Source organism: Bidens hawaiensis, unplaced genomic scaffold (assembly GCF_021521415.1).
Source record: "Bidens hawaiensis isolate Kalapana, Puna unplaced genomic scaffold, B.hawaiensis_p1.1 tig00018422_1, whole genome shotgun sequence".
Lineage (NCBI taxonomy): Eukaryota > Viridiplantae > Streptophyta > Magnoliopsida > Asterales > Asteraceae > Bidens > Bidens hawaiensis.
The window spans coordinates 6,041-18,061 of record NW_027492781.1 but is presented as its reverse complement, the minus strand read 5'-3'; the positions used below and the strand labels follow the sequence as shown (position 1 = coordinate 18,061).

The window sequence follows — 12,021 nt, the reverse complement described above, 5'->3', positions numbered from 1 at the left end:
GATATTCGTGACATCAGCCAATATTTTTCTTAAGGTCGGTTAAAAATACTAAAACATTTAGAAATATGTCAGTACTATTTAATGATCTTTATGGGTCACTTGTTTCTTTTACGATTTTAACATGACTGGTTGTCGGAGGACTAAAAGAAAGATTTACCATCCACATACAACCTACTTTACCTGATGTCAAAATCTAAAACTTGTTCTTATTCGTTGAAATTAAACTGAGACCCATAAGGTTCCCACTTAATTCTTGCACATGCGTGGTTCGAACCCGGTACAACCCTCTTGCATCACAGTTAACACAGACGGCGTTTGTTATTGGTTATCTTAGATTAAACTCAAAAATAAAAATAGTTAATTGTAAAATAAGTTTTATAAAACATATGAAGGTATAAAATTTCTACATAACAGTAAATTGAAGTATTTAACCAAATTCCTAAAAATAATATTCCTTTATATTCCGTATACTCTCTCCAGTGGGGCCAAAATAATTGTAAGCCGTGAACACTGACACACGAGTAAATATCCAAACACCACATCCACCAAACATAATTCCACCATCACAAATATTAATAATTTGTGGTGTTTCACTTTTTTGTAATTTAGCATTATTAAATATTTAACCACACCATTGCATTTGCTTCTTCAACTCTAGTATAACTAACTCATCACTCATCTCCTCACTTCTTGTCTTCAACACCTCCTGCCACCATCATCACTTATTCACAGGTACACATATTATTACATTTTAATTTGCTAAGCCTTAGCCAATTATATAAAAATTGTTAGTGTAAATCTTGTGTAAATACTTTTGCTAACTGTCGTACTTACAAACCTAGTAGCAGTGGCGAAGCTTGGACATATGTCAAGGGGTCGGACTCAATATGTATAAAAGATTCATAAACTAGAGGGCGGGCTCAAAATTTTGGTCAGAAACGGGTAAATTTACACTATTTATAAAATTTTTCGGCCGAAGAAAACATAAATTTACACTACCGAGCGAAAAAACAAAGGGGCCAGACTCAAAATTTTGGTCGGAAACGGGTAAATTTACACTATATATAAAAATTTTCGGCAAAAAAAAGATCAATGTACACTACCGAGCGAAAAACGGGGAGGGCCGGGCTCAAAATTTTGGTCAGAAACAGGTAAATTTACACTATGTAAAAAATATTTCGGCTGAAAAGGGATAATTTTACACCACCGAGCGAGAAAACGGAGGTGGCCCACCCCTGACCCCAACTAAGCTACGCCAGTGCCTAGTAGTTTTTATTTAGATAGTTTTTGTTCTAGTTTGAGTTTGATAAAGATTTGTATAAGTTATGGATTAGACGGTTATAAATAAAGGTTATTTGTAATCATGTTAATTATAAGTTTGTAACAATCAATAATACAAACAAGAATTAGATTTCATATGATAATAATTAATAATTATTTGAATGTGACATTTGTCAATTTTTCATATCTATGTAACAGCCGTAAATGGCGACCGCGGCTGCATTGAATTGCATGTCAAGAGGCTCAGTTTCCTACAATGGAGTGGCTGCAATATCCGCTAGGCGAGAACCGAAAGCAACACCTTTTAGAATGGGCAATACACAGATGATGGTTCATGAAGGGCTTCGGGTTGTGTATAATGCGAGATTGGTGAAAACAAACAGATGTGAAAATGTGAAATCAAGAAAAGTGATAGTGTGTGGTTTAGGTATGAATTTGGTGTTTGTTGCAGCAGAAGTCGGTCCGTGGAGCAAAACCGGTGGACTTGGGGATGTTGTTGGTGGTCTACCTCCGGCCATGGCGGTATGTTGTTATGTTTTTTCGGTCTTTATGTTGTTAATTTAGGGGACTGCAAATTAGGGCCGTAAACGAACAGAACAAGGCCTTGTTCATGTTTGTCTGGTAAGTTTTCATCAGACAAGCGAATGGTTCATGAACAGTAATGGTTCACGAACACAAATGAAAAAAAAACAATGTTTTGTTTGATTTGACTAAACGAAAATGGTTAGTCAACGGTTCGGTCCGGCTACGAAGTTTGTGTTGGTGTATTTTTTAACATTCATGTTCATATGTTAATTTTAGATATCATACAATACTCATATATATTTTTGTTTTATAGTTAATAATTTCGCTTAAATCTATATGATAAGATTAAAAAAAGTTTTTCAAAGTATTTCAAACCTTTAGTGAACAAACATAAACAAATAAACATTAACAAACATAAACGAACGTAAACGAACACATTATCGAACGTTCAGGAACACAAATGAACGAACATGGCCTTTGCTCGTGTTCATTCATTTAGTTAATCGAACAAAAATCCTTGTTCATTTTCGTTCATTTTGTAAACGAACAAACATAAATGAACTTCCCGCCGAACAGTTCGCTAAACGTTTGGTTCGTTTACACATTGCAATTATTTATGTAATTCTGTATAATCATATAGGCAAATGGGCACCGTGTGATGACAGTTGCACCTCGTTATGATCAATATAAAGATGCTTGGGATACCGAAGTAGAAATTGAGGTATACACTTACTATTACTAATTCTGTTTCTGCATATTCATTTCATCAAAGTTTCTTCAATATATTTTGACAATATCTAAACATGCAAATGCATATAAATAGCTTAAAGCCGGAGACCGAACCGAAAAGGTGAGATTCTTCCACTGCTACAAGCGAGGCGTTGACAGGGTGTTTATCGATCACCCATTGTTTCTCGAGAAGGTATAGATATTATTTAGTAATATTTACACTTTGTACATTTTAAACCAGACATGTTTAATGAAACTTTGTGTGTTTTCAGGTTTGGGGAAAGACTGCTTCAAAGATTTATGGACCGATCGCTGGAACCGATTACCAAGATAATCAGATTAGATTCAGCTTATTATGCCAGGTTTAATAATTAATATCATCTTGATAGTATGACTTTTTTTACTTTACAAATCGAGTCGTGTAAAAAAGTTTTTTGTGTGTAAATTTTAGGCCGCTTTGGAAGCCCCGAGGGTGTTGAATTTGAATAGTAGTGAATATTTCTCAGGGCCATACGGTACGAAACTATGAACTATGAAATATGAATATTAATATGATCGTGTAATTTACGAACGTTACAAAGATATTGAAACGCATGATTCGGTGCAGGGGAAGATGTTGTGTTCATAGCTAATGACTGGCATACCGCGCTTCTTCCGTGTTACTTAAAAAGCATTTATCAACCAAGAGGATTATATAAGAGTGCTAAAGTAAGCCTTTATTTTTTATGTCAAACAAATATATGGTTTGATAAAATTTAATAATTTACGGGTTTATGCAGGTTGCCTTCTGTATACACAACATAGCTTACCAGGGTAGATTTGCATTTGACGACTTTGCATTGCTCAATCTTCCCGACGAGTTCAAAAGCTCCTTTGATTTCATTGATGGGTAATGTTTATCAGGGCTGTCCTCGAGAATTGTTAAAAAAAAATTGGGCTGAAAGCGAGTAAAAATTTGGCCCTTAAGTAAAATATAAATTCGATAACTTATATATAAAAAAGTATATAATACAATAGTAATTGTGATTTCTTTCTTAAAAATGGGTTGATGTTGTTTTTTTAATTAAACATACAATTTTTTTATTTAATATATATATGTGTATATAAAATATATAAATTTTTTTTTTTACAATTTCGGGCCTGGGACCATTGACCACCCTTCCCTCCTATCAGAGACGCCGCCCATATGTTTATAATCGTTGTGTTATTATTATATTATATTATATTATATTATATTATATTATATTATATTATATTATATTATATTATATTATATTATATTAATTTAATTTAGTTTAGTTTAGTGTAGTTTAGTTTAGATTACATACAAATATTAATTTATTAAATTTGCATGGCTGCAGATATGAGAAACCAGTAAAGGGAAGAAAGATTAACTGGATGAAAGCAGGAATATTGGAATCAGACAAGATCTTAACCGTTAGCCCTTACTATGCTGAAGAACTCGTTTCTGGTCCCGACAAAGGAGTGGAATTAGATAATATTCTCAGGAAAACAACCGTCAAAGGAATCGTGAACGGAATGGATGCGCAAGAATGGAATCCCATGACTGATAAATATACAAGCGTCAAATTCAATTCCACCACCGTAAGAACACCAACTAGCTGCATACACTTGTAAAAAATGGTAACTATATTAATGATTATTATTATTATATTTTTTTTTCACGTAGGTAATGAGTGCAAAACCACTTATAAAAGAAGCCCTTCAAGCGGAAGTAGGATTACCGGTGGATAAAAACATTCCAGTCATAGGATTTATAGGCCGGCTTGAAGAACAAAAGGGTTCGGACATTCTTGCGGCAGCCATCCCTGAATTCATTGACGAGGACGTTCAGATCATAGTTCTTGTGAGTTACTAAATACTAGCTTTCATTATTATTATATATAATAATTAAGAACTTTGGCGACGCAACCACGTGATTGGTCCACGTGGTTGGTCGGCCTTTTATTTGCTTTTAATTTGTTTTTTGTTTTTAAATTCGTGTCGGTTCGTTGCCATCAAATTAATACGGCTTTTTTTACCATTGACACCGTCAAATGATTCTGGCCAAATAGCTGCCGTAAAATACAGGGTTTTTTTCGGTTGATACCGTCAAATGATTCCGGCCTAATCGCTGCTGTGAATTACAGGTTTTTTTTTGTCGTTGATATCGTCAAATAATTCCGGCCAAATTCACGTCAGCTCGCGGTCGCAACCTATTGGTTTTTTTACCAGCGAGTTTTTTTTAAGCCCATTGATTCTAGACGAATTAGCGGCAGGTCACAGCCACAACGCGCGTATAATTTTTGGTTTTCGCCACGTTAGTTTGTTGTATTTTGAGTGTGGACGAATTAACTTATTGCTTTAATTCCGGTGTCGTAACCAAACTCATGTTGGTTCACCACTGCAACATATGGTTTTATGTGTACGATTTAGTCCCGACAACGTCGATTCCAACTGAATTCACTTTAGTTCGCATACGCAATGTGTGGATTTTTTACACTTTTTTTGTCCCTCTATCCCAAAATCAACGAATCCGTATCAGTTCGCAACTACAACACGTAATGGATATTAATGGTTTTGTATAAAACTTGGAAGACAACAAACTCACAGTAGCCTTCGTCAAATAAAAGAAGAATAGAAATTTGTTTTTGACTTTTGTAGCTTTGATCGTAAATTGAGTAAACCAAAGAAACAAACCTTTTAAATTAAATTAAAAACTAGAAACAATGACCCCTTAAATACTAGAACCTTTACCTTCTCATAAACAAACTCAAATACTAGAACTTATAGATAAACATAACATGTGTTTATCCATCCTTATTAAAAAACAATTAAACTAAGACTCAAACTATTATTACGTAACTTAATAATAATTCTAATAACCTTTCAAAACAACCCCTTAAACTATTAAAACTTAACGATTAATTCCAACAACACGCATGTTTTTTTTGTTTGCCACAATTTTTTTTATATTTTAAATATGCTAAATTGTTGTATTTGGGTGTAGACAAATTTATGGTTTGCTTTATTTTTGGTGCCGTAATCAGATACCAAACAAAGTACCATCGGTTCGTAACCGCAACGCGTGTTTTGATATGTTAATTTGTTGTATTTTTGCGATAACAAATTTTTTTTTGGGTTGGGGGGGGGGGGGGTATTACTGGTTTCGTAACCCGGAATCGATCGAATTCATCTCGACTCATTTGATAAGTTGTACGAGTACGAATCTGTCAATAACATCGCGCCGGGAATCTTCCTAGTTATTATTAATTAATCTTTTTTGTGTTTTAAACTTAATTTATTTTTGTTTTGTTTTAGGGGACGGGGAAAAAGGCGATGGAGAAGCAACTAGACGAACTAGAGATACAATATCCACAAAAGGCGCGAGGAGTTGCAAAGTTTAATGTGAAACTGGCTCATATGATTATAGCAGGAGCTGATTTTATTATAGTGCCTAGTAGATTCGAACCATGCGGTCTCATTCAGTTGCAAGCAATGCCTTATGGATGTGTAAGCATATAACTTAAATATTTATAACGTGTGGCACAGGTGAATAAATGAACGTTCATCTTTAGGTGCCTATTGTTGCATCGACTGGAGGGTTGGTTGACACGGTGAAAGAAGGCTATACTGGATTTCAAATGGGAGCGTTTAACGTTGAGGTAATTAATTATATTATGTAGTTTAAAACTTTATATTAATTACATTTTTTCCTAAGTTTAAGAAGCTGGTTTTTGCAGTGTGAAACAGTTGATCCAGTAGATGTAACTGCAGTTGCAACGACCGTTACAAGAGCGTTGAAGGTTTATGGTACTCCGGCTTTTTCAGAGATGATTCAAAACTGTATGGCTCAAGAACTTTCTTGGAAGGTTAGTAACACTCCAAATAAAAATAAGAGAAAATTATGATTTCTCCCTGTGTAATATGGGTGGGCGCACAATTAACCACCGTTTTTTAAATTGCGCGTTTTGAACCCACGCATTTTCTCGGCAAGCTCAGTTTGACTCTTTTCGTCAGTTGACCATCGTTTTAATAAATAATAACGTATGTTAATGTAGTTATTGGTATTTATTTTGATCAGAAACCTGCAAAGAAGTGGGAAGAGGTGCTTCTGAATTTAGGTGTGGAAGGAAGTGAGCCTGGAATTGAGGGTGAAGAGATTGCTCCTCTTGCTAAGGAAAATGTGGCTACACCTTAAGTTTTAATTAAGCTAACACTTTTGCATGATTTTGAAACATTAAAATATTAATAATGATAGTATATATCTATATATGTATGTTGCGCTAACCCTACCCGAAATAAGGGACTAATCGAGTTTGGTTTGTACTTTGATCTTTGGTTATTCATTATTGTAATCGAGTTGAAGATTCAGTTGTTGTGTGTCAAGTGGTGAACGATATCAAGAACAAGAACGGATTAACATATTATAAATTGGATGACTCTCAAACGTTTTGTTAACCAAGAATCTAACTTAAAAACTTGATTAGAATGTGTAATCATAACTCGGTTTATACAGACTAGTTCTAACTTGAATACTTGATAGAAAAATTAAGAAACATAACCAACTATGACCGACTTCCTAATATCGGTCCCCAAAATTCACCGACTTGTGGCATAAACTCTGAGTCTGGTATTACTAATTAAGAGAATGATGAGATCTTGCTTGCCATCTTATTGTCCCTTATTTATTACTCATTAATGAAAAGAGGAACTCATGAACCAAAGCTTTGAATGATGGTAAGAACAGGACCACATATATGAGTATATGACCCCTACCAGCTTGTTATAAAAATTAAAATTGTACCATTACAAGTGCTTTACATAGTACAATCATTAATGATAATCAAGGATAAGAGATCATATCTTTACAAGTATGAGAGTACCACAAGCAATTCTTTGTTTCTATTTACAAACAAAGATTAAACTAGTTACTTAGTTATCATATCTAGATAATATCAATACATATAGTTATCATATCTAGATAATATCAAAACATATCGTTACTCTTCATGTGACCATATTATAGAGAGAATGATTAATTAAAAGGTAAAATTTTAGTATCACAATATATCTTACAAAAAATTTATTTTTGCAATATGTGTTATCATTCTCCAGACAGTAAAACTTCAAAAATGAGTATCAAGGGGACATTCAGGATTTCTGGTGATAAGGAGTATTATCTTCATCAAGATGACGATGGTTCAAATCCTGCATGAATAATAACCAAAACATTAACTGAAGCCGAACTGGAAATCGACAATGATAAACTGGAATTAATTAAAAACCAAATTAACCAAACCTGGTTACAGATATTTTAGCGCACTCACAGTTAACTGAATTAACAAAAAAACTAGACTGAATTGTTCATATTCTCATGTACATTTTTACCTTTATTTCATTTTCTAAAGTAAAAATTTTAGCCAAAGTTCAGTTTTGGTTATTAACCAAAATTAACTCAACAAAACTAAAATTTGACATACTAAGAGCATTCTCATCTCATCCCCTATAATTATGTGTGGGGAGTTTACAAATTATAGGGTTGGGTTTTGAGTGGTTGTGAGTGTAAATTATAGGGTGGAGAGAGAAATGTAGTGGTTTTTTTGTAAATTTTGGGAAACATTTGGGGAACATTGTTTGCCCCTATTTATCTTTTAATATTTATTGAATTGGTTTTGAGTAGAGAATAGAGAAAACTGTAATGATAAAAGTATAAAATATATTATTTAATTGAACAGAAGAGAAAAATTTAGTGTTTTTTAGAGTAATTATAGAGATATGAATTAGGAATGGGTTGAGAATGCTCTAATCTAAAATTCTAAATAAAAGAATTGATTCTGGTTATCAATTTTCCAAATCTAATTCTCGGTTTTCGGTTTCAGTGGTGTAAAAACCGAACATAATCAATAGTTGCCCACCCTTAATATGATTTAATCGAATAGATGCCCGGTAAAAATATCAAAAAAAAGAAAGACTTAAGCTAAATCATCTAATTTACTAATTTCTTTCTTTTTAATTATTATTTTTTATTCCAGAAACGGGATAAAAGACGGTGGTTGTTTCGAAAACCATCGCCGCCGCCGTGCCGGAGAATGCACCGGTACAAGATGCTCCGGCGACGGTGACGGTGACGGAGACAAAACCGGCGAGTAGTTATTATTCGAGGGAGGAGTATGCGGCTATTATTATTCAAACGGCTTTAAGAGGTTATCTGGTGAGTGTAAAATGTAAATGCATGGATTCTCGGATATCTGGAATATTTGAAAATTTTTTAAATGTGTGGCGTGATATAAAAATTCGGATATCTGAAGTTCGGGAAATATTGGGTTTGGGATTTCAGATAATTCGGGTTCGGATTTTAATGGGCACTATTTTATTAAGAGCGCGAAGTTTCATGTAGTAATTTGACATCTGATTCGAATATCTGAAATATCAGAATGTTTTTTAAATGTTTGTCTTAATACGAAAATTCGGATATCTGAAATATCCGAATATTTTTTAAATGTTTATCTTAATATGAAAATTCGGATATCTGAATTTTGGGATGTTTCGGGATTTTGGACAATTTGGGTGCGGATTTTTCATGTGCATTATTTTGTTAAGCACGTAGTTTCATGTAGTGATTTGGCTGGTTGATTATGATATTTGAAATATCCGATAATTTTTGAATTGTTTGTCTTAATTCGAAAATTCGGGTATCTGAATTTTAGGATGATTTGGGGTTTTGGATAATTCGAGTTCGGATTTTTTATGGACACTATTTTTTTAAGCACATGGTTTCCTCACTTCATGTAGTGATTTGAGTTTGATCTATACCATTAAATATTTAAGGTTTGATTAATTAGATGTTAAAACTTAACATTGAGGATTTAACAAACTTAATTTACATTATTTATTAAATCATTTTTAATGGTTAGTATGCAATTAGTTGGAGTTTACTTAAAAATCAAGTTTCTTGACATTTTTTAAAATTAAATAGCTTTTAATACTTCATTACTTTTTTATTGTGTCATAACATTTATAAATTTAGTATATTTATATTTTATACAAGTAAGATAGTGCTATAATTTAATAAGAAAATTGATATTTTTTTAATGTGTAACGTATTTTGCGATAAATATTGTGTTCTTTTACACTTTGCGAATATGTGTTTAAAGCATTTCATGCACACTGCGGATGTGTGTCCAAGTTTGTAACATTCGTGTAATGTGTGCACTAGAAATTTGCATAATTAATAAATGGACGCAAACACTCCTCTTCAATAAAAACCACCAACGTACACATGTCGTTGGGTTCCTACGCTTTTATAGAATGGTTTAGATACGGAAACCGAGCACCATATGTACATGTATATACATTAGACATAAGTTGGTATAATAAGGAGAAAAGGGAGGCAATGCTTTTGCAAATGCATAAAGTCATAATAAAAAGCTTCATCAAATTGGTTTAGTTTAGGATGAAAGCACATGGGAAGATGCATATGAATGTAGCAAGTGCACATGCACCCACAATCTCCTTTTGGGAAAATGTAACATGTTACATGTACCATAGTTTTAACTTTTAATCTTAATTTTAAACATGGATTGTTATCATGGTGTACATAAACAAATAAAATAAATTTTTGTTTATAACTTGTATCAAAATGTTATTTTTTTTTTCTAGGCAAGATAAGCTCTTAGGGCACTCAAAGCACTAGTAAAGTTGCAAGCCTTAGTGAGGGGTCACAATGTTAGAAAACAAGCGAAAATGACACTTCAATGCATGCAAGCCTTGGTCAGAGTCCAGGCGCGTGTGCTTGATCAACGCATGAGACAGTCTGATCAAAGTAGTCGCAAATCTACATTTAGCGACACTAATAGCGCCTGGGGTCATCGCTACCATCAAGATATATCCGACCGACGATCCATGGTATTTATTAATAACCTTAAACATTTATACCTATATCATATCACATATATATCTATTTACATATGTCTTAAACAAGTCTTGTATTGGTTTTGTAACTTTTAGTCATGTGACGGAAGTAGCATTGCTGACGACTGGGATGAACGACCACACACGATTGAGGAAGTCAAAGCCATGCTTCAAAGCAGAGCCGCTAGACGCGAGAAGACATTATCACAAGCTTTCTCCCAAGAGGTAAAATTTCAAAACTTTTTGCATATAAAAAAGTTTTTGGAGTCAGGGGTCTCAGTGGGATCCTACCGATAGCTTTACTATTAGTGGGATTTTACTGGGTATATCTGTTTATTTTGTTACGCAATAAACTGTAATTGATTTTCTCATTTTGTACATGAAAAGACGAGAAGAAACCGTAGGAACCCATCGATGGGAAGTGATAGCGAGCTAAGTCTCGGAAATAGTCACCAATGGCTAGGCCAATGGATGGGATCAAACCGACCGATGTCTCGAGCCTCAACCGATCAAAGAGACCGTATCAAAACAGTTGAAGTCGACACCACTCAACCTTACTCATACCTACCACCTAACCATTCAAGAAAATCAAGCTACCAATATAACCATCGACCCGCGGGCCTAGTAACGCCTTCACCATCCAAAACAAGACCCGTTCAAGTCCGGTCCGCCAGTCCACATTACAGTAATCCAAGTCAAAGCCCGAGTTTAAGGTCAAACTACAGTTTCAACTCCGTTACACAACAACGTCCTAGGGGTTCGACTAGTGGTAGCTCAATGCCTAACTACATGGCTGCAACCGAGTCAGCCAAGGCTCGTGTCAGGTCTCAAAGTGCGCCAAGACAAAGACCATTGACCCCTGACCGAGATAGACCCGGGTTAGCCAAGAAAAGGCTCTCGTTCCCGGTTCCAGACCCGAGTTTGAGGAGTCCGAGTTTTAGTAGTACTGTGAATGGTGTGTAGCAACATTCTAATTATTCGTCGTGTTATACGGAGAGTTTTGCGGGTGGCGAGGTGTCGCCGTGTTCGACTACTGATCTTAGAAGGTGGATGTAGTGATTAATCTAATAATAATAATGATAATAATAAGATCTAACTTTGAGTTGTTTTTGCTAATTTGATTAATTAGTTTTGGTTTAGAAGTTAAAAAAGATTTAAAGGTGTAAGTGTGGTGTGTGAAGTGTGAGTGTGATTAATATTGGGTGTGAAATTTTGTGATTAAATGTAGAACGTCAAGTCACATGTATCCTGCTTATTTTGTGGAATGATATAAATATATGGACTTGTTGGAAGGATAAACAAGCTATTAAATTATCATTTATTTATTTGTTTTATTTATAATTTTATTGGGGTTTACTCATAGGCTATGCGTAGTGGGGCGTGGGGTGGGACGAGGAGGAGGAACATCCGCCGCCCACCCACCCCCCCAACCCCCGCAATATTTAGGCGAAAAGGGGCGGGGCATGGTGAAGTTGTCGCCCTGCATGTGTGTGTGTTTTGTGTGTGTATATTATTATTATATGCATGTGTGTGATATATATATATATATATATTATATTACTATTTGTAGCC

General features: G+C 34.4%; 1 protein-coding gene and 1 pseudogene across 2 annotated transcripts; both read left to right on the top strand.

Annotated features, from left to right (window-relative positions):
- The first annotated feature begins 628 nt into the window (after positions 1-628).
- Positions 629-6,855, top strand: LOC143555973 (granule-bound starch synthase 1, chloroplastic/amyloplastic-like). Its single transcript, XM_077045423.1, has 14 exons — positions 629-732; positions 1,480-1,803; positions 2,447-2,527; positions 2,630-2,728; positions 2,808-2,897; positions 2,987-3,050; positions 3,143-3,243; positions 3,315-3,424; positions 3,897-4,140; positions 4,226-4,402; positions 5,857-6,048; positions 6,114-6,200; positions 6,279-6,407; positions 6,620-6,855. The coding sequence occupies exons 2-14, from the start codon at positions 1,486-1,488 to the stop codon at positions 6,734-6,736; spliced, it is 1,809 nt and encodes a 602-aa protein (XP_076901538.1). The 5' UTR covers positions 629-732; positions 1,480-1,485; the 3' UTR covers positions 6,737-6,855.
- Positions 6,856-7,670: 815 nt separating this feature from the next.
- Positions 7,671-11,741, top strand: LOC143555989 (protein IQ-DOMAIN 17-like; annotated as a pseudogene). The gene is made up of 5 exons (XR_013139299.1): positions 7,671-7,748; positions 8,571-8,749; positions 10,198-10,443; positions 10,546-10,674; positions 10,837-11,741. The product of XR_013139299.1 is annotated as a protein IQ-DOMAIN 17-like (transcript).
- Positions 11,742-12,021: the final 280 nt, after the last annotated feature.

What these genes read in the sequence shown, in the direction of transcription:
- LOC143555973 (XM_077045423.1), top strand. Translation starts at nt 1,486, where the DNA reads ATGGCGACCGCGGCTGCATTGAATTGCATGTCAAGAGGCTCAGTTTCC. An exon ending in GATTCAGCTTATTATGCCAG is followed by an intron (nt 2,898 to 2,986) that starts GTTTAATAATTA and finishes TGTAAATTTTAG; the next exon opens with GCCGCTTTGGAAGCCCCGAG. An exon ending in TCAAATTCAATTCCACCACC is followed by an intron (nt 4,141 to 4,225) that starts GTAAGAACACCA and finishes TTTTTCACGTAG; the next exon opens with GTAATGAGTGCAAAACCACT.